General features: G+C 33.0%; 1 protein-coding gene across 2 annotated transcripts in view; it reads right to left on the bottom strand.

The window, feature by feature from the left end:
* Positions 1 to 14,567: 14,567 nt before the first annotated feature.
* The window catches only part of Uxs (UDP-xylose synthase), a 29,753-nt gene continuing 21,393 nt past the window's right edge, over positions 14,568 to 22,927 (bottom strand). For both annotated transcript variants that reach the window (XM_088235225.1, XM_088235224.1), the window contains exons 6-9: positions 21,368 to 21,555; positions 18,912 to 19,044; positions 16,205 to 16,341; positions 14,568 to 14,762 (exon numbers count right to left, since the gene is read on the bottom strand). In XM_088235225.1, the coding sequence (XP_088091351.1) occupies positions 14,640 to 14,762; positions 16,205 to 16,341; positions 18,912 to 19,044; positions 21,368 to 21,555 (581 nt within the window). In that variant the 3' untranslated portion in view covers positions 14,568 to 14,639. The remainder of the gene's footprint in view (positions 14,763 to 16,204; positions 16,342 to 18,911; positions 19,045 to 21,367; positions 21,556 to 22,927) is intronic.

Raw genomic sequence — 22,927 nt, 5'->3', positions numbered from 1 at the left:
AAGATTTGCCGTTTATGTTAATAAAATATATTGCATTTGCAAAATAGTAAGGAGTATCTAATACAAAAAAGTGACAATTTTATTATAATTACGACGGCGACTGCTTTTCTTGACATTTGGCTTGCCAGCCGCCGGCTTAATGCAATAAACAGCGTGATAAATAATAAATAAATAAATAAAAATAGCAGTTTTGGAATATTTTCCATATTTACACCGGTGAAATTCGAATATGTGATTGCGCAGCAGGATTATACGCCGCGAAACGTAAAAGTTTTGACATTTAATATTAGGTGTTCACGGATGTTCCATTGCGATCGCGAAAACGATAAACAACCATGGTGAGAAATTGTTATCACGTCGATAGTTATTTGTGATGCAGCTACAGATGAACTTGGAAAAGGCAAGGAAGAAGATTGTCACAAATTCAGGGGAAAATACATTTACTATTGCATCGCTTTGATTCTATGTACGTAAGACTTAAATTAGTACTTGCATAATCGTCTGTCAAGTGGAGTCTTACTTCAGGAAGGTAATTATAATATTTACACGGACAAATCCCTTTATCTTATCAAATAATCAATGTAAATATTGAAATTGTAATCAGTTGTTAAAACCGCGAGTGCGTGCTTAGACTTACAGAAGATTATGCAACGCACTAGATTCCAACGTGTTTCCATCAAACAGATAGCAGCTTACCGTGCAATATTTAGTGCCATGGCGCAAGGACAGATATAATATTCAAAATGTTCATTTTTTTCTTATTTTATTTATTTATTTATTCATATTTTCACCTCACTAACTATAATTAATAATAAAAACAATGTGACCTCACTGGGGATTCCAACATGTTTCCATCAAACAGATAGCAGCTTACCGTGCAATATTTAGTGCCATGGCGCAAGGATAGATATAAAATTCAAAATGTTAATTTTTTTCTTATTTTATTTATTTATTTATTTATTTATAAAAATAATGTGACCTCACTGGGTACCCGTGCCGAGGACACTTAACAATATCCTTTTTTGAAATGTTTTTACATTTGAGAATAAACAAAGACTAATTATACCTCGAATTCATTCATTAGACGTACCTGTAGAAATTATAATGGATAATAATAATGTTTGGATAATTTATATAGCGCCATTTTTGTGAAAATCACCTCAAGGGCGCTGTACAGTAAATAAATATCCCAACACGTCTTGCAGCTACAGAGCGCATGGACGGTTGGGATTCTAGTTCTCCAATTATGATATATATGAGCTAGATAACAGAACGTCTTGCAGCTACAGAGCGCATGGAGAATAAGAAATCTAGCCCCTATTTACATTTTTATTTTTAAATTTTTTATTTGACAATGAAGTTTAGAGTTTAAGTGATATTTTAAAAACGAAATAAAAAGCAAATTTATAAAATTAGAATTTAGATAACAAGTCTTGCAGCTACTGAGCGCATGGGCGGGTGAAATCTAGACCCCATTTACTAAATTTAGATATTTGATAATTGATAACATAATAATAACTTTTGCGATGGTTCGGTCATGTGGAGCGAATGAATGATGAAAGAACGGCTAAAAAGATTTATGATGCGAATGTGTCTGGTTGTAGAAGTCGAGGAAGGCCGAGAAAGACATGGCATGATCAAGTACAACAAATTCTTGAAAGTGGTCATGTGAAAAGTCGGAATAATCGACGTGCGTGCATGAGAAGATGTATGAATGTGAAGAAAGCAAAGGAAGTGTGCCAGGACAGAGTGGTGTGGCGTTCTATCCTCTCTTCCTACCCCTCCGGGGAAATGGCGTGATGGTTAGTTAGTTAGTTAGTTAGATAACATTTACATAATATGATAGCTAACATCACAAAAAGTCTTGCAGCTTCAAAACGCATCGACAAATGGAATTTCAACAACGTAAGAATGATTTTAAAAAGTTAATAACAAAAAATAAATTTAAAAAACGCAATAATAATATATTGAGCAAAGAACTAGTAAGTATGGCAATTAAATGAACATGTAACAGCACAAAAAGTAAAACCTAAAAAAAAAACTAAACGAAGATAGAATGGACTCAGTATTGATGTAGACATTTTTAACTGCACGTTGCATTTGTACAGAAAATTTCTTCATGGGGTCGATTATTTGGGATAGTTGCTCAATGTGCATCTTGAGTGGTTAATGCTATGTATATGTGCCGCATGTAATGTACATGTTTGTGTGTTTTATATGTGCGTTCATGTGTGTGCGTGGATGGATCGGAGTGTACGTTCGGTATTTTTATTTATTTTAATTTATTACCTCCAAGGAAAACGCAAATGTTAACAATTATTATTTTCTCACTTGAAATTCTTATTTATTTATTTTTTTGTCAGATTTAATGTTTATATCTTTTGCATAATTTAGGAAAACTTAATTGGTCTTTTTATGTTAAAAAATTGTTGTTTTTAATACTTATTATGTATGACTGAATGTTTTCTGAATAAAATAAAATAATTAAAAAAAAAAAAACTTAATAAACAGAGATAATAAACAAAAGATTCAGACAGTTTTAAAAACTAGGTATATACAGGTGTTCTTTAAACCCTGTCACATCCGAAACCACGATAATCAGTATGGGCAAGAAGACATAGTAGCATATTTAAAAAAATATTTAGAACAAAGAAAATTTTTGAAAAAAAAATATTTAAAAAAACAAATGGTAGCTTACTTCTGCAGGGTAGAAGTGAGGGGAGCGCGGCGCAGTATCAGACTCCCCCCCTCCACCCCCCTCGTTTCACCCCTGCAGAAGTAAGCAACCATTGGCTTTTTTTGATATTTTATTTTTTTAAATTTTATTAGTTTTAAAAAAATATTTTAATGCGCTAATATCTCTTCTTCCTCATACTGATCATCGTGGTTTCGGATGTGACAGGGTTTAAAGAACACCCTGTATGTACATCTATATTATTTACATTACAAAACGCACAATGAAAATAACAAAAACCTAACATAAGCTATACACTTGTGGAGCAGTTGATTCAATATTGGTTTAGGCGAATGAGACAATCCATTTTACTTTTACCCACCTCCACTATCCATTTTTTTATAGCCTTTTTGAACATTTTCTCGTTACTAATTGTTTTAATAGATAGTGGAAGTAGGTTGTAGATTTTATTTGAATAATACTCAAAATCCCTTTGTCCGAAATTGGTTTTAGTTTGTATTTGTTTAAGTTGTCTTTGTGTTGAGGATCTAGTGATTATATTATTTGTATGTGATGTATTGTAGGGGTTATGTCTTTCATTTGAGTAAGAGTAGTTTTTGAATCTATAAGTGAGTATTGTTTTAGCGTATACTTGTTTTGGTGTCATAAGTTGTGATTTATGGAATATTTCTTCAGTAGATGTCTGTATCGGGACTGAGTATTATTTTAATTATGGATTTTTGTGCAAAAAATACACTATTGAAAACTGTGTCATTCGCACCACCCCATCCGATTATACCGTACTCCAAAATTGATTGGTACAATGCAAAATAAATCAAGTTCCTATGCATTAATTATATTTATAGTTAGATTTTTTGTACATTTTCAAGGAACTTTGTAATACAATTTAATGTTCTAATTTTTACCGCGTGTAAGAAAAAAAATTGTCTTAGTTCAATAGCCAACTACTACCACTATCATCACGCCATTTCCCCGTAGGGGTAGGCAGAGAGAATGGACCGCCACACACTTCTATCCTGGCATACAATCCTAGCCTCTTCCACATTCATACATCTTGTCATACATGCCCTTCGGTTTTTTTTTTCAATTGAAAAAAGAAATATTAGCGTTCTTATAATTTACCCTAATATTTAAATTTTGGTGGCCATTTTCAACGAGTTGTAAATAACTCACTATTAGAAAATGGAAATCAAGTTGGGGTAGAGTGGTTTGAAGCTCGGACCTCCGGCCCGATTCAAATCGGTTAATCGGTTCTGTCTGCTTTTGACATGACCAGACTTAAGATTTTGGTTTATCTGATCATGCCACGTCTTCCTTGGTCGTCCTCGTCTCACGTTACCGTTTATTTTCGCCAAATATACTTGTTTTTATCAGTCTTTCGTCATCCATTCGTTCTACGTGACCAAACCATCTTAGAGACCCTTTCTTAATCTTATCTTGACTCAGATTTGCACTCTCGCCTGATTTCATGAGTCGTAATCCTGTCATACATTGATTTCTCACACATTCGCCTAAGATATAGCATTTCATCGCGTTCACTCGGCTTTCATCCTTCCTCTGCCAGTTCCATGTTTCACTTCCATACATAAGTGTTGGGACTAAAACTCCGTTGCAGTATATTAACAAATAATTTTAAAAAAACAGTGAACATCCTTATTATTATTTAAAATATCAGCATATAAATAAACAATACTATATTTTTAAAATGTGTAGGTTGGATTATTGCGCAATAATAAAATAAAAAGTGCAATATTTTTAGGTTATGGTTATAGCTTAAGAGGACACGCGGTCCGACTTTTCTTCATACATGCGGACCATTTATTTATTATATGGCAAAAGTGCCTTTTACAATTTTATTTTTTTGTAAAAATAAATATTTGCGTTCTTTTAATTTACGCAAATATTTATTTTTGAGGGCCATTTTCAACGAGTTGTAAATAACTCACTATTAGAAAATGGAAATCAAGTTGGGGTAGAGCGGGATTCGAACCACGGATCTTTGATCCGTGAGTTCGAGACACTAGCCAACGGGACCACAACCCGATTCTATATAAACAATTAAACAAACAAATCATCACGCCGTTTACCCGTAGGGGTAGGCAGAGAGGATAACGCCATATCACTCTGTCTTTGCATACATACCTCGCTGTCTCTACATTCTTAAATCTTCTCATGCACGCACGCCGATTATTCCTACTCTTGGCATGTCCACCTTCAAGTATTTGATGGACTCGATCGTGCCGTGTCTTTCTCGGTCTTCCTCGTTTTACGCATCCATCAACATTCTCATCGTAGATCCTTTTAGCCGTTCTTTCGCTGTCCATTCGCTCTACATATCCAAACTAACGCAGCACCCCTTTCTCGATTCTGTCGATAATGCGTGTCTCAGCCTTACACAGTTCACGGATCTCGACATTTGTGCATCTATCATACATCTTTTTACCACACATTCGCCTGAGGGATCGCATCTCGACAGCAGTTAACCCTACTTTTATCATTAATTTTCCAATTCCATACTTCGCTCCCATACATTAGAGTTGGCACTAGAACTCCATTGTGAATTGCTAGTTTTGCCTCCTGCGATAAACATTTGTTTGCCAAAGTAAATTTCAGTGCATCGTTCACCCTGTTCCCAGCACTCAACCTTCTTTCAATATCTTTCTCAGTCTTTCCATCCCTAGTAAACATACTTCTCAGATGCACAAATTAAGAATATAATGAGTTCAGTTTGACATACAAAATTAAAGAAAAAACAATATTTAAACATGGACGTATAAAAAGAAAAAAAAATAACAAGAAAAATATATGTATGTACTCGTATGTTAGTTAGCATACAAAAGATGTAAAAAAAGTCAGTATTTTTTGAACATAAAATGAGTTAACAGCAGATTATCATAGTCCTTAAAATATAGCTTGATTAAAATGACAGTTGTCAGCAAAAGTGACGACATAACTTAGTAGTAATGTCTAAGGAGTGATTTATATTGATACACGAAAAATCATCAGTATCTGGCATGTTAAATAATTTTTTTAATACAATGCTTGACATATTGATCAACATAAATATATAAAATCAGCATTAAAACTATAAAAAAACCGAAAATAAACCTAATTATTAACGACGTTCTTACAAGGTTACATCATTTTGCAAAAACGTTAGATATGGGCAAATTGATCAATGTAAATTGATCGAATAAAAAAATTATTAATTTGATGTTGTTTATGAAAAAATATATAAATGTCTTATTTTTTATGAATAATTGTCTTAAACACACTATAATAGGCTTGTTTTAGCGTTTTTATATCAATTTTCGGAAACAGAATTTCATGTTTGCATGAAAAAACTGATAAAATCGTTTTGATCGGTTCATGATCAGTGATCAGTGATTCCCCATCACTATTAACATTAGTTTGAAAGCTGTCATATTTAGGACTATAGCACAAGTAGTTTTTGCAAATTAATCGTTAACAGTTACTATAGAAAATCATAAAATATTCACAAAGAGATGAATTGAATTCACAGAGACTCGAGTTAAAAATGTCGCTATGAGAGGTACATTCATTTTCTAGCCTGTGCAGCCTGGGGATACTTTTATTGCACAATAATACAATAAAAATTGCAATATTTTTAGGTTATGGCGTGAGTATTAAATTAATAAATACCTACTGAGTCTAGTGCACGATAATAAAATAGAGCTCAGAATAAAATATGAACGCTTGTTAAAAATTAGTGCAATTCATTGAATAGCCTTAATAAATAATTTCAAACTTTTTGCCAATAACAATGTGCTTCAAAGTTTAACATTTGACACTGACATTAACGTGACAGGTTAGTTTTACGTTGGAAAACATGTGCTTATTCTGATAAAATTAGGAATTTACCATAAAATCACGTAAAATATATTCCAGAGAACTGTTTATGGGTGTTTTTATACTATGCTAAGTTAAAAATAGATTACAAAAGTCTTCAAACTCGTAGATTTCGGTATGGGAACATGCCAAATTTAAGGTCAATGCGAATGGATTGAAGACTAAATAACTTACATAATGAATGAAATAAAAAACGGAAGTGTATTGCGAAAGTTATTTATAGCCGGGTCTAGGATCCGCACGCCATAGCTGGAAAAATTTCCACGAAAAAATGCGAGGGCGATGACAGTTCGTAGTTGCCATCAATAATAATTTCTCATTTGCATTTCTCGATGTTTTGTGCGGATAATTGGATATTATTTTGTGGGTATTTACCTCGGTTGTTCCTTTATAAACACAACACAGAACTCACAGCACTATTAACACAGTAAACTAATATAAAAACTAAGAAATCGCATCGCGCGCGGACTAACGCGATCCTGACGCCCGGACCGGACGAAAACAAAAATTGACTAAACGAAAAATGAAATCAAATGAGCGGATGAATCGAAATGTTGACAGGCAAAATGATAAATTGCGTTCTGACCACGCAACCAAACTGTTATAATATTTTATTATAAAATTCACTTATTTTTTTCATTTCTGAAGCAAGAATCTGATAACTATTTTAAATTTAACATTTATTAGATAAAGAAATATATTAACTATCGAAGTTTTGAAATCAATTTGCTTAATACATATGGAATAATCAGATGGAGTGGTGCATTTAAAACTAATATTTTACCGGTCAAACAAATACATAAATAATCGTAAAAGTTATATTTAAGAAGAAATGTTTACTTCAAATCCATAAAGACAACATTAATAGTGGTTTTTTAAAGATCCCCTGGTATTAAATATGTTTACTTATTTATGCAATCAATTTATAAAATAAATAAATAAGTTTTGTATGAAGATAATTTGTAGAATTCTATATTAAAATTTGGTAAGGTATCCAAAATAAAATACTTTTATTGGATTTAACCCATTACACCACTAATAAAGATTACATTATTTGTTCATACAAAACACTATTTAATTTAGACACCTTTTTATTACAATAACATTCAGACTGAATTAATATTTTGTATTAAATAATAGGAAATTGTGATTATTACATTTTATTGTGAAATCAATAACCGAAATATACTTATTTATGTCATTTTAATAAATAAATTTATTGTTATCTAGTTTTAATCTTTAAAAAAATCCCTTCAAAGACAAACCGGCGAATCACTGGCTTTGTGTGTCAGTGACAAATCGACCTTGGCTTTGTGTTGCAATGGGTTGATTCGACTTTTATTTTTTAAACGAAATACGTCCCATTATACAATCTTGTATATTTAAAAAATAAAAGTATAATTACATCCAATAAAAGTATTTTATTTTGGATGCCTGACCAAATAAATAGTAGTCTTTCTACGTCACAAAACGTAAGTAAGCGATCTAGAACAACTAGTAACATCTTAATTCCAAAATTAAAAACAACTACAGCACAACATAATTATACTAACGGAGGATTTTTTTAAATGAAATAATCTAAGTAAATTAAAAGTGCAGTCAGGAATACAACATATTTAAGAAAAAAGTCAATCTTTATATTCATATTTTTTTGTGTAGCATTGATTGAAACCGCCGTATATATATATATGTATTCTTTAAATTAATATTTTATACGGAAAATATAATATTTAATTATAATAACATTATTGTAAGACGTCATTCTCCGTTATGTAGGTACACAAGAATTGTTTTTTTTTTGGGAAACGTAAATGTATATACTATAAATGTATTGAATTTATATAAAATTTGAGTTTGTTTGTAACATTACAAACTTAAATATTTTTTCTGAATAAACTATTAACTTTTATTTTATAAAGTAGGTTTTTCATGCTTGAGGTGTGTACGATTTCTGGGAGAGTTGACATAAAATTTTAATTTGCTTTCAAAGGTGGTTTTACTCTGAAGTATTTCACTGTCCCTGTATTGGCACATGATGCGTAAAACGGATCACCTTACCTTACTTTAACAAATTATCAAATTCACTGAATTCGATTTAATAATGCAGTGCCCTAAACACAATTGGGTGAGGATAAGGGTTTGATGATGATGATGATTTCAAACTGTTATTTTAGTACAGTAGCCGGCAGTAAATAAAGGACATCGGGCATAATCGTCTAACTTCGACTTTGTAGAGCGTCGTCTCTGTCGCACGAGTCCGGTATATGTATGAATGACAAAGACGACGCTCTACAAAGCAAAAGTTAGTCGATTAGGCCTGCAGTCTCTTTCTTAAGCTCGATGTTCTTTATTTACTGCCGGCTACTGCATGTATTTTCTAACTTAGGTATGTCCATATATTACATATTTTTTCAACAGAGATGAAGCTGTTGTAATATAAATGCCTAGGAATTTACAGAGCTATCATCGCCTGGGATAGTGATCACTTTACACGCTGTGTAACATTCACCCTTCTGCATACAGGTAATTGACTTATTCGCGCGTGGATTTTTTGATTCTGTATTTTAATATATATTCGGTTTGCATATTTGAAAAGCGAGAATTAGCGTTTCACTTTGTAGCGTGACAAATCAGACTCATTCACTGCCAAACAAAGATGTTTTCACACCAACATTTATATTTACGCTATGCCCCGAAAGAAGTTTTCACTTTAAAAATAATTAATAATTCTTAATACATCGTTGAATGTAAGAACTTTCATACATGCAGGGGGCGTCATCTTGAACCTCAATCAACAAAAATATTAGGTAGTGAATAATAATAATATCACTCAGACAAAAAGTTCAACAAACATTCAACTGCAAGATAATTATAAACATACATGTAAAATAACCTTTTTACATATAATTCTCTTAATTTACCGGCAAATTGATGATGCAAAACTGTCAGTGTCAAATTCAAAACGTCAACAGCAGCTTTGCCAATCCTACCGATTTTTCGGTAGATCTACTGATTTAAGATGAAATCTACCGTTATTAAAAAAACCAAATATTAAAAAAAAAACTATTCATCCCCTATATAGGTGATCCACTGATAAATGAATAAGCAAAATAATAATTTATTTCTGTTTGTTCAGAAAACTACTTTTTCTGCCATTCATTTATCATTATGAATATTACTTGTCCTTCCGTCGTACATAATACATGCGTTGATTGGTTAATAGTGATTATTTGTTATTTTAAAAGTTGAATGAAAATAATGTCATTTTAGTTTATTAGCCAAATAACATTTTTTTTTAAGTTTAATGTGCACCTTCAACTTAAAATGTATAGTCTTTTGGCTACCTGTTATACTATGCATAAGTTGCACATTGCACTTAAAATGAATAGTCTTTTGGGTACCTGTTATACTATGCATAAGTTGCACATTGCACTTAAAATGAATAGTCTTTTGGCTACCTGTTATACTATGCATATGTTGCACATTGCGCTTAAAATGAATAGTCTTTTGGCTACCTGTTATACCACGGATAAGTTGCACATTACACTTAAAATGAATAGTCTTTTGGCTACCTGTTATACTATGCATAAGTTGCACATTGCACTTAAAATGAATAGTCTTTTAGCTACCTGTTATACCACAAATAAGTTGCATTGATCTCAAAAGAAATAGTGTTTTAGCTGCTGGTTTCATTAGTCTTCCCAAAAACAGTGATCATGCTCAGTGGCGGTTTTGCATTTAACTGCCTCAATTGTAAAGGAAGATTTACTTAAATGTTATGAAAAAAATCCATAATTTTACTGAACACACAAGTGGAAAAATTTGAGCTACGCAGTGATGGACTGTCGTTGACGATGTGCAGGATTTCAAAGGGCAGAAATATTTCAAATAAAAACAATAATAGATAGTTTATTCATTTCATTTTAATATAAAAAACTTTTAATACATTTACATTCATAAATAGAAAAAAAAAAGATAAATATGTACATGTACACAAATATATTATGAGTTCTATATACATAAATAATATTTTTAAAAAGATAAAGAAACCGAAGACACGCATTTTGTCCTTGTTCGCGTCCAGGCGGATGAAAAATACAGTTTTATTACAGACAATCATTTCTGACTCGATAGCTGCTCGGGTAAAAATCCAAGGAATTAAAATCGTGCAGAGATACGTCCACCTGAAAGTGCCTAGTGGTTGGCGTATGCCCCACCGTGCTAAGATCTTAGAGCTGCGATTACAAACGCTATCTTCATCGCTACATATCGAGACAGTATAAAGTAAAATCAGTATTAATGTACAAAAATGCGTATATTTGTATGAAAATTTAACGTCTTCATCAGGACAATCACTACACCAACATGCAAATAAGAAATAACATGCAGAGTTAAAGGGGATGCAAACACCACCATGTCCGGACATGCACTAAAATTAGGTTAACCCATTGCACCACTAATAAAGATGACATAATTTGTTCATACAACACACTATTTAATTAAGACACGTTTTTTTATTACAATATGAATAAAGTTATTGTCATTCAGTTTTAATGTAAAAAAAATCACTTCAAAGACAAACCGGCGAATCGCCGGCTTTGTGTGTCAGTGACAAATTGACCTGGTGTTTCGCCAGCTTTGTGTTACAATGGGTTAATAATATTTAGCGATATATCGCAGAATTTGTGGGGAGGGGTTAGGACACATCAGCGCATGTTCGGACATGGTGGTGTTTGCATCCCTTTTAACTCTGCAAGTAATTTATGTATTTTTTTGTAAATACAGTCGAACTTGGTTATTACGAGGAAGACTGGACCGACTGAATTTTCTCGTTATAACCATTACAGAGAAAGATCTTTTAAATCCAACCGCCATTGCATATTGTCACCATTAAAAATTATAATAAATGCCTACATGTATACTAGGCAACGCCTGAAATTTTTGTAGACAAGGACTGGATTCAATGTATGTAGGTGAAATAATTCAATTGAATGAATCTCACTCGCATAAATAAAGGTTTCAGCTCTTTAACTTCACAAACATCAACAGATGAAAGAATTAAAGTAATATAGATGTTCAAATATGGCAGAATGGTGAATGTTGCACAGTGTGTAAAGTGGCCACTTAAACCAGCCAATGACAGGTCGTAAGCCCTGTAGATGCCTAGACTTCTAGATTGCCTTCTTAAAAATGTTCTTCGTCGCTGTTGTAATATGTTAATGTAAACAGCTCCCCAGGGAGTAGAATCCAGTCCTTGTCTACAAAAATTTGGACAAACTCAAAATATTGTTGATTATTTAAATAAGTTTCTATTTCAGTTTCGGCTGCAACTAGAACAGAAGCCCAAATTCGGTATCGGCCAAAAAAAAAAATTCTATTAATCACCAATTTTGAAATAAATTAATTATGCATTGTATTATCACCGGTATTATTTTTGAGGTTTTGTAATTTTGAAATTACTCCGCCTTGACGTCACAAGTTATCATAGGTGAGTTTTGCTGACATTTAAAAGTACAGCCACGTATCATAAAAATACACTAAATGTTGAAAAAAAAGGCTGCCGGAAAACAAAAATCTATCGCAGCATGTAACAATGCAGTGATGAGGAAGTTCAGTGGTTTTAAAAAAAATAATTGTTAGTTAATAGACTATTAAAGTAAGCCAAACAGTCTTTTGATATTATCAGCTATATTATTTTTGAGAGTTCTGTAATTTTAAAATAACTCCACGTGTGATGTCACAAGTTCTCTTCGGTGAGTTCTGCTGATTGGCAAATTGGCTTTGCGTAAACGGGAAATCTATCACAAACCTCAATCATTGACAAAAATGGACCGAAGTGAAGAAAAACATCATCATACTCGGTCAAATACCAAAAATATTCCTCCCCAAAATTGTGCGAAAAACACAACTGCACGACGGATTGATTATGCCCGACTAAAATCGTCAAAATCGATGTTTCGTTGTCCCGTTTTCCACACCCCGAAACTGAACCGATTTTAAGAAAGAGTATTGGAATGAAATTATCCGTGTAAGTACGATGTGTTTTTCAAAATTATTTAACATATTTGTCCAAAAACAGCAGATAAAACTGAATGCTGTTATGAATTTTTGAATGATCCTAGCTCCTAAAAAACAATTTATCTAAAAAGCAAAACAATAGAGACACGTCGATGGTAAATGAGGGCATTGGAAGCAAAAATAGCAACCACAAAAAAAAAATTTTTTTAGTTATGTCATTCTGTAGTTTATAAACTTTATTTTTATAAAAATCATGAGTTGAGTCGCAAATGTAGTTTAACATCATACTTCTGATGATTTGAAAATAGTGTTTGGAAGCAAACAGCAATATCCATCAGCCGTTTTATTTGACAGGCTTGAGATATAAATTTTCAAAATGGCCGTGTCACACAAATGTTAAGGAGGTTTTTTGAATTCGTGTTTCTAATAAAGCTAATTTATTAGTATCTTAAAGTTTAAGTTCAGTGAAAATAACATTTCTATATTCAGGTATTTTTTTTTAAACTTGCTTAATACACAGTATTATTTAGACCACATGTGTGTGACGTCACACTAGAGTTTTGGATGCAAAGATAGCCATCTCCCGTATAGTGAGAAGAAAATATAGCGAACTCCACAAGTTGGAAGCAAAGGTCCAAGAAAAATTTAGTTTCCGAGTACTTTGCATATTAAAATGAACAATTCTTGTTTGTTCTTCGTATTACCTATTTCCTTTGATTACAGAATAGAAAATATTCATTTAGATGTGGTCAAGTCTATTAAAGACCTCGGAGTTATCATGGACTGTAAACTTACCTTTAATGAACATATCGATACTATGATTAACAAATCACTAAAACTCTTGGGTTTTGTTAGCAGGACATCTAGTGACTTTACTAATATGTTCATGATTCGTTTTGTTTAATATTTTATTTTTTTAAATATTCTTTGTTCTAAATATTTTTTTAAATATTTTATTTATTTATTTTATTTTATTTTATTCAGAAAATATACAGTCATACAAAATAAGTATTAAAACAACAATTTTTTAACATAAAAAGACCAATTAAGTTTTCATTAATTAAAAAGATATAAACATTAAATGTGACAAAAAAAAAGAATTTTAAGTGAGAAAAGAATAATTGTTGACATTTGCGTTTTCCGTGGAGGTAATAAATTAAAATAAATAAAAATACCGAATGTACACTCCGAGCCATCCACGCACACACATGAACGCACATATAAAACATACAAAAACATGTACATTACATGCGGCACATATACATAGCATAAACCACTCAAGATGCACATTCAGCAACTATCCCAAATAATCGACCCCATGAAGAAATTTTCTGTACAAATATGCTAATATGTCTTCTTGCCCATACTGATCATCGTGGTTTCGGATGTGACAGGGTTTAAAAAACACCCTGTATATTTTCAGGAAATAAAATTCACTCGTAAAAACCACCCCTTTTCTCAATTTCATCCATTCCATTCCAATCCATTCCATTTCTCATCTCGATCTCAACATTTGCGCATCTATCGTACACAGTTTTACCACACATTCGCCTGAGAGATCTCATTTCGACAGCCTACTTTCATCCCTGTTTTTCAAAGTCCACACTTCACTCCCATACGCCAGGGTCGGGACCAGTACTCCACTGTGAACTGCTAATTTTGCCTCTTGCGATAAACATTTATTTGACTATTTTCGAAATTTCTTCGCGTGTGACGTCTCAAGCTCTCTCTCCCTTCTTCTCGACGAGTTCTGCTGATTCGTCAGCTGACTTACCGCAAACTGGAAATCTATCACTTGGAATTTTCATTAATTTATCCAGACATTTTTGAGAAACTTGGCCGTACAATTAAATGCCCTCTAATTTTTACCGGACGTAAGAAAGCATTTTTTATATGCAATTTCCTGTAGTACTGAACTTCCTCATTGACTACTAAATCTGTCGAGTAAATAACATTATTTTTTAGTTTAATATCTTTCAAATAATTTGGTTTCCAATGAATGAACTTATACAATGGCATTCTACTAATTAACCTCCAATTCCATATTAATCGTACGCTATTTGTCAGGTAGTGTTTTCAGGTCTTCTGGTATATAAATATTTCTCTCGGAGTGACTGCTACGGTTGAGTTCATTTCTAAAGTAATCTATTGTCTTCTTGAGCCCTTCTTTGAGAGGAACCTGAAAAAAAACAAAAAATACACCATGAAAAACATAAATCTTAACAGAACAACATAATGATATAATTGTAAATAAACTTATCAATGAAATTTCTTGGTTTAGTTTTACTTTTTATTATTTTGACCGACGAGCGCTTTCGCCCAAGTAGGCATCTTCAAGACTGGTGAATTGTTTACAACGTTTACAGCTTTTATACTATTCTTAACATATTTCGGAGATAAGATCAAATAATTATTTTAACAGGGGACAGAAAACATAAATATTTACAACTAGTTTGCTAAAACAGTTCATTTTTGGGAGTTTTGGGACCGAAATTGGGATTAAGCTTTTATTATTTAAAAGGTGGGAAAAGGACAGAAAAGAACACACGGCGAAATACAACAGAGTGGGAAATACACATTTTAACAGATCTGTATAGATGTGTTGCTGAATTAGCGGACATTCATTCTTCGCGTAGCGAGGATAAATATTTTTTGTATTGACATTTACCATAGATATACAAATTTTACTTTCCAAATCGGATGTGAAAATCTCCGTTTAAAGATTACAAAAAATACAAATTCATAATTTTTAAAAATAAGAGATATATCAAATCTCGTGTCCTATGTCGACTAGTGTGACATCACAGCCACACAAGGGTTAAAGAGCTTGCCCCCTACCTATTTATTTATTTTTTTACAATATACATAAGAGGTAAAACAGAGTATTAAAAAATAAAGGATAATAACATAGCAATGAAATACATATTAACAGTAGAAATTAAAAAACAGTAAACAAAAAAATCCCACAAAGGCATGGCCTGTTCGTGGGTATACAAGAAATGTTTATGAATTTTTGCTCCTATAATAAATAGGCAGGTATAATATTTTTGTGAAATATAAGAAAGAGAAAAGAAAGTATTCTGTAAAATATTAGAGGGTATTTTTTTAATTTAAAATAGGAAATAAAAAATATAAAAGAACATAAAAATATTCCTTATTATTAAAGGGTAAAAAAATATATCGTAGAAAAAAAGAGTTAATATCTATAGTTTGAATCCAGGATGGTGCGTGTTTTTTAAAAGAAGGAAAATTTTGAAAGTTTGCTCCCCCCCATCCAATTATTCCATAGGAATGCGATGACTGAACAAGTGCATAATATACCATCTTAATAATATTTAGTAATAGCCCGGTACTCTACAGATCTGGGCTTGGAGGGGGAGATTTAGCAAAATGAGAACCTCTTCTTCCACACGGTAGCCAGGATCTTTGTAGACCTGGATTTGGAGGGCGACAACTATTCACGAGGACCCGTCACAATAGACCTTCACAGGTCGCAGTGACGTCAGGAGCTCAAAGCATAGCACTGACCCCCACATCTTGGAATAAGAATAGGTTCACACAAGGACAACAGATAAATGATTAATTATTTTTAATCAATTATCTAATTAATTGTAAGCTAACCTTCGGCTCCCATCCTAGGTGAGTCTTGGCTCTTGTGATATCAGGTCTCCGACGCTGAGGGTCATCTTCTACGGCGGCCATTTGTGACACAGTGCTCTTGCAACCATCCACCAAGTCTCGGATGATCAAAGCGAATTCTACAACAAGCAAAAAAATAAATATATTTCTAAATTTATTTCAACAGAGAGATGACCTGTCATTGGCTGGTTTAAGTGGTCATATTCCCTTCTCAAAAATGTTTTCCCTCTCTGTTGAAATAAATTTAAATATGAACAACTCCCTAAGGAGGAAATTCAGCCAGTCTGCAAGCATTTGGACATAATCAAACATTGTTAAATTATATATCGATTGTTCAGTCCAACGATATTTAAGTTGAGTTTTATGTAAAATACTATTTATATTTAAAGCATTGACTTCGTAGATATTCAATAGATTAACATGTAAATTCTAAAATAAATCATCCACTAATAAAATCCAATTCAAATATAAAAACCTTGTACATTATAAGCGAAGTCAACAATATTGAAACTTCCATATACTGCCATCAAAGGCAAAAAGGCAGTTATTTGCAAATGTCGTATTTTGATATACAGGGTACGGCCTTAACTGTGTTCGGGATTTTTTTCATTATTTTATTTATGGTACGAAGGGCGGGCGCGGTGCGGGGGGTAGCGTTAGACGCATTATTTTGTGGAGATTTTAGTCGCCATGGAGCCATTCACAGGATAGCAGCGCGAGTTATGTGTTCGCGCATATTACGTAAACAATTATTCCGTGACAATTTCAAAACGAATGTACCGTACTCATTTCGGTTTACTAGACCTAAGTCAAGCACCGAGCGCAAAGTCTATTTGGAAATGGATCAAAATGTTCGAGACGACCGGCTCAATAGTAAGAATAATGAATGAAGGCCGCCGAAGTCAGCGAGGATACCAGAAGTTAATCAGCGTGTTAGTGAATCAGTAGGGAAAAATCCTCTACGATCGACTCCCAAGAGAAGCCAAGCCTTAAACAACAAGAGGACTACGTTACGAAAAAATTTACGCCTCGATTTACATCCAAAAGCCTATAAAATTTAGCTGATGCAAGAATTGAAGCCGAATGATACCGATCGTCGACCGTTTGAAGGAGATTTTCCCCGGGAAACTCATTTTACGAGGAGGAGACATTGAGTGGCCCCCACGGAGCCCGAATCTCAGCCCGTGAGATTATTTTTTATGGGGATACTTAAAATCAAGAGTCTATGAAGACAATCCGACAGCATTAAATCATTTCAACAGAGAGGGAAAAAAAATTCTGAGAAGGGAATATGGAAGTCATCGGCTGGTTTAAGTGGCCACTTTACACACGGTGTAACATTCACCATTCTGCCCATGTTTGAACATCCACATTTCCTAAACTCTTCCATCTGTCCCTAGGGAGGAAATCCAGCCAGTCTGCAAGCATTTGGACATAATCAAACATTGTAGCATTAAATCAGTTAAAACAAAACACTGTACGAGAAATTAACGCCATCCTACAGGCAAATTGTCAGCGTGTTTTTGAGAATTTGCAAATCCGCCTCAAGCAATGCCAACAAGCTGGCGGAACTCGCTTGGACAGTATAATTTTTAAAACTCGCATATCATTAAAATTTCCAATCATTGTAGTTTTCGAAAATATAAATAGAACATTTGTAAGTTCTACAATAATTTATTTTTCGATAAAGGTCCACCCTGTATATATTCAAGAACATGATCAATGTAAAAGATTTCCAAGTCGTGCCAATCCATCTTCATCCCGCACTGTGTTAATGGCGAAAAGATATACGAAAAACCGGAAGATCTATTCCAAAGAATTCCCAGCTTTTTTATTATTTTTTTTATTTTATTATATTATATATTCAAATTAATGTACAAAAGTAAACAAAATCTAGATCGTGCCAAACTGATAATAAATAAAAGTTTATCGGCGCGTTTCTAATACAATATTTTTTTAAATAGTAAATTATCACAAAATATCAAATAAACTCAATGACAAACAAAAGAAAACCACTAAAAATTAAACAACACAAATATATAATTAGTAATGAGAAAATGTTTAAAAAGGCTATAAAAATGGATAGTGGAGCTAGGTAGAAGTAAAATGGATTGTCTCATTCGCCCATACCAATCCTGAATCAACTGCTCCACAACTGTATGGCTTATGTTAGGTTTTTGTTGTTTTCATTGTGTGTTTTGTAATATAAATAATATAGATGTATATAAATACCTTGTTTTTAAAACTGTCGGAATATTTGTTAATTATGTTTGTTTTTTAAGTGAGTCTTCTTTGTTTATTCTCAAATGTAATAAAAAAAACTAAATTGTTAAGTGTCCTCGGCACGGGAAACCCCAGTGAGGTCACATTATTTTTATTATTAATTTATAGTTTGTAAGCGAAAAATATGAATAAATAAATAAATAAATAAATATTTGGACTGGATGAACACAACTTTACACCTTGAAGTTTTGATTCTTGATGAGGAAATCCTTCAATCGTTTGCTTCTTTGCCGCAAGCTGGTAGAGTTCATTACCTCGGCAGGAAGCTTATTAAATAGCTTTGGCGCAATATATTCTGTCGTCCTGCTACCATATAAGGTTTGTGCTCTAGACTCTACCAGTTTCACGGCTGTTGATATATATTCATTATTTTAGCTGTAAAGTAATATAAAAAATATATTCTTACCTTCAATAGTGTGTTCGACAGGGTTCCCGATGTTGACAGGCTGTGTATAATTAGAAGCCATTAGGGACACCAGCCCATCCACGAGGTCAGAAACGTACTGGAAAGACCTCGTTTGCTTACCGTTTCCGTACACCTGCAATCGATTCAGGAAAAATATATTTACAATAAATGCGTAATAAATGCGTAAATGTGCGGAAAAACAATGTATGATAGGTGCCCTAATGTCGAAATTAGAGCAGAATGCAAGGCTGAGTTAAGCATTATCGACAAAATTAAGAAAGGTCTTTTGCGATGGTTCGGTCATGTGGAGCGAATGAATGATGAAAGAACGGCTAAAAAGATTTATGATGCGAATGTGTCTGGTGGTAGAAGTCGAGGAAGGCCGAGAAAGACATGGCATGATCAAGTACAACAAATTCTTGAAAGTGGTCATGTGAAAAGTCGGAATAATCGACGTGCGTGCATGAGAAGATGTATGAATGTGAAGGAAGCAAAGGAAGTGTGCCAGGACAGAGTGGTGTGGCGTTCTATCCTCTCTGCCTACCCCTCTGGGGAAATGGCGTGATGGTTAGTTAGTTAGTTAGTATTTATATGAAAAAATTAATGATTCACTCAACAGTGATAACCTCTTTGATAAAACAGTATTTCTATCATCGTAGGCAACTGAATTGGCGCCAATTTAGACAGCGGAGAGACCATCCCGCCCTCTCACTTCTGTTAACTGTACTTTATAGTTCTAACGCTCCAATTGTCAGGATTCTGGCACAAGTCGGTGGCTAACAGTGACATACAAATGTTCTGCCAGGAAGCTATTTTATTTTTTATTTTCTTTTTATTCAGGAAACATACAGTACAGTTACAAAGTTTAATATTTTACACAATTAGACTTAATTCTAATGGACTAGTGAAGTTTCCATATTAAAAAGCAATTATATATAAGGTTAATTATGAAAGTATAAAAAGAGAAGGAAAAAGAAAAACATAAATGAAAGTTGTTTAAAAATTAAAATTTAAGCGAAAAAAAAGATATTTTAAAGTTTGTAGTTTGTAGTGAGAATTTACAAATGGAAATAATATTAAAAATGAAGAAAATTTGTAAGAGTAATTAAAAATTAAGAATGGAAATAAAGAATGAAAAACATGCTCAGATGTAAAAATAAAATAAAATAGTAATAACATTTTTTTTAAAAAAGGAAAAACATAAATATACACATATTTATTTTAAGGGATTCAAAGAAATGATGAGAAGAATCTTTAAGTGAAATATAAGACAGTAAATTTAGGTCAATTTAAAAAACATCTTCAAAATTAATGACACATTATAGTAAGAGCAGCAATATATTGATTTTATAAACATATATAATATAAGTAATTAAAAGTAGTTTAAAAGTATAAAAACATGCCAATGCAGCAAAGAAAAAAGAAAAAATAAAGAAGGAATAACAAGTATGGAAAGTAATCTTTAAAATTTGAAAAAGCAATATAAGGAGAAGATTTTAAACCAAGAGAAGTCGATAAAACTTCATTAAAGCGATTTTAGTAGTAATACAAAATTTCAAAAGAGAAATTTGATTTATAATAATAATATTAATGTAAGTAATTTGAGTGATATAAGAGAAAAAGGGACCAACGGGAGTTTTATTCAAAAGTTTTCAATACAATATTTTTAAATAATTGTAATCCTGTATGATAGATATCTATATGGTTAAAAAAGCTGTTAAAAGTGGAACACGATCTGTGTAAAAACGGATTCTGGCAATAGTTCGTATTAACACTAGGTATTCTAAAGGTTGGGTGATTTCGTAGGGCAAGTGATGGACAGTTAATTTGAATTTTATTTAGGAGCTGGGACGAATCAGCTAGACTGTTAATAATTTTATAGAGGAATGTGAGGTCTATTAATGATCTCCTTTTTTCAAGGTTAATCAGTTTGTGAAAACGTGCAGATAGCTATAGAAATGTTGGAGCATCACTGGAAGAAGTGCAAAAAAGTTGTGACGAAATTGTTTTAAGTAGGCACTTCGTCACACGGGTTGTTCACACTGGCAACTAATTTCTATGGCAAGAAATTTAAATGATTCGAGAACGCGCGGTGAACACTCTTCTTGCGGAACTGGTTAACTACTCGGGCTCCGCGTTGGGCGCCATTGTGGATGGGAAGCTTAGGTGGGTGCTTTGCCCCCGAACCTCTCTATCACAAAATCCAGGGGGGCTACATTGAAAAAATAATGTGAAAAAGCTTTTTCTTATCCATTTTCAAATAGGCCAGGGGTGGGGTACAAATATATATATATTTTTTAAAATATGTTTCAGACTCCTGTAGTTAGTAGCTTCACATGTCATGTACAAGGCCATGGTACTCTGGAAAAATCTCAATTGTTTATCTTGGAAGTGGGAAGATTGATCAATGTTCGCAATCACCAAACATCGGTTGGAAAGGTAAGACAAAGACAAACCGTGATTGAAAAGTTTTGCAGCGCTTGCATGACAAAGTTGGACACGACTCTCCCGTCGCCCGCGTGCATGCGCGGCCCGTATGTGTTGAATATGCGCGCCACACGCACGTCCACATGCTCCTGCTTGGCGTACGCGTACGCTAGGGTCTCCGCCACGCGCTTACCCTCGTCGTAGCACGCACGAGGACCTGAAATTAAACAGTCTGATAAATGAAAGCCATAAGAATAATAATTATTTTAAATACACCAATATACGGGGTCTTTATTGGAAGCTCTATAATCCCCAATTCTTTGGGAACAGCCGGTAGTCACTGGGGGCTAGACGAATATAAGGGGTTGTTTAATTGCGACAAACTGTTTGTGACACCTGATTTTTTAATTCGAATCATTTCTATCAAACTTATATGTTATTCTTATTTACATATTATGTAGGTGCATATAATATGTATTTGTATGTTCGTTTTGAATCAACGTTCGCGTGTTGTTAAACCTTGTTTTATTGTTGACATTATTTATTTATTTATTATATATACGGCCTAAGCCAAATTACAACAGTTACATGAAGAAACATAAATGCAAGAAACTGAACAAAAAGAACATAAAACTATTTAGCAAAGACAAACAAGGGCAAAACAATACATTCATAAAAACGAAAGGCCTAAGACTTCGAGCTAAACCATGCCAATCCAACTTCATCCCACACTGTTTAGTCGCGAAGAGATCTACGAAAAGCCGGAAGATCTATCCCAAAGAATTCCAAGTCGGGTGATGAATTGACTAATCTACACATTCTGGACATTGGGGCATAAAAACCAAAGTTGCTCTTAGAAGATTTTATAAATAGCAGATTTTGACTTCTGGTGACACGGTTGGGAACATGAAAAGAAATTGATTGCAACAGAGATGGGACATCACTTTAAGCATTAAGTATTTTGAAAATGCATGTAAGGTCCATCACATCATTATATCATATTTACTGCATTTTGTGGTTACCTACCGTACTCGTATTGAATGGGACTCGTCGCACATTATTCATTCAGTGTGTATCAGTTCAATTTTACAATAAAATATTTTTTTTCAGAATACAGTTTTGTAATTTTACATACTTCAAAAAAATACCATTTATAACATTTCTTAATTTTAACAAAATGGTTTCAAACTTTTTACCAAGCTCTTTCTTGTACCATTTTTAATATAATTACAAGTTTTAAACAATTATTTTTTTATACTTACGCACCCACACACACGCACCCTCTCCCCCATTCATACCCACACGCACATGTACCCTTTCCCTCATTCATTCTGGCATACACACATTCACATACACATGAATACAAACGTCACACACATACAATTACGTAAACTCTTTTCTTATATATTATGTGTCATTAGATTAACAGTGGATTTTTTTAATTGGCTCTAGTATTGTTAATATTTTTCTTCTTATTTTGTAAACATAAATGTAATAGCAGTAAAAATTCCAAATATAATTAACCAATTCAAACCTAGCTTCATGAATAGCAGCTATCAACACTAACGCCTTGTGTGCTGAAGTATGAG

This window comes from Micrasema longulum, unplaced genomic scaffold, assembly GCF_059751315.1.
Source record: "Micrasema longulum isolate JH-2025_06_02 unplaced genomic scaffold, ASM5975131v1 h1tg001345l, whole genome shotgun sequence".
Classification (NCBI taxonomy): domain Eukaryota; kingdom Metazoa; phylum Arthropoda; class Insecta; order Trichoptera; family Brachycentridae; genus Micrasema; species Micrasema longulum.
This window is presented reverse-complemented; position numbering and strand designations above follow the sequence as displayed.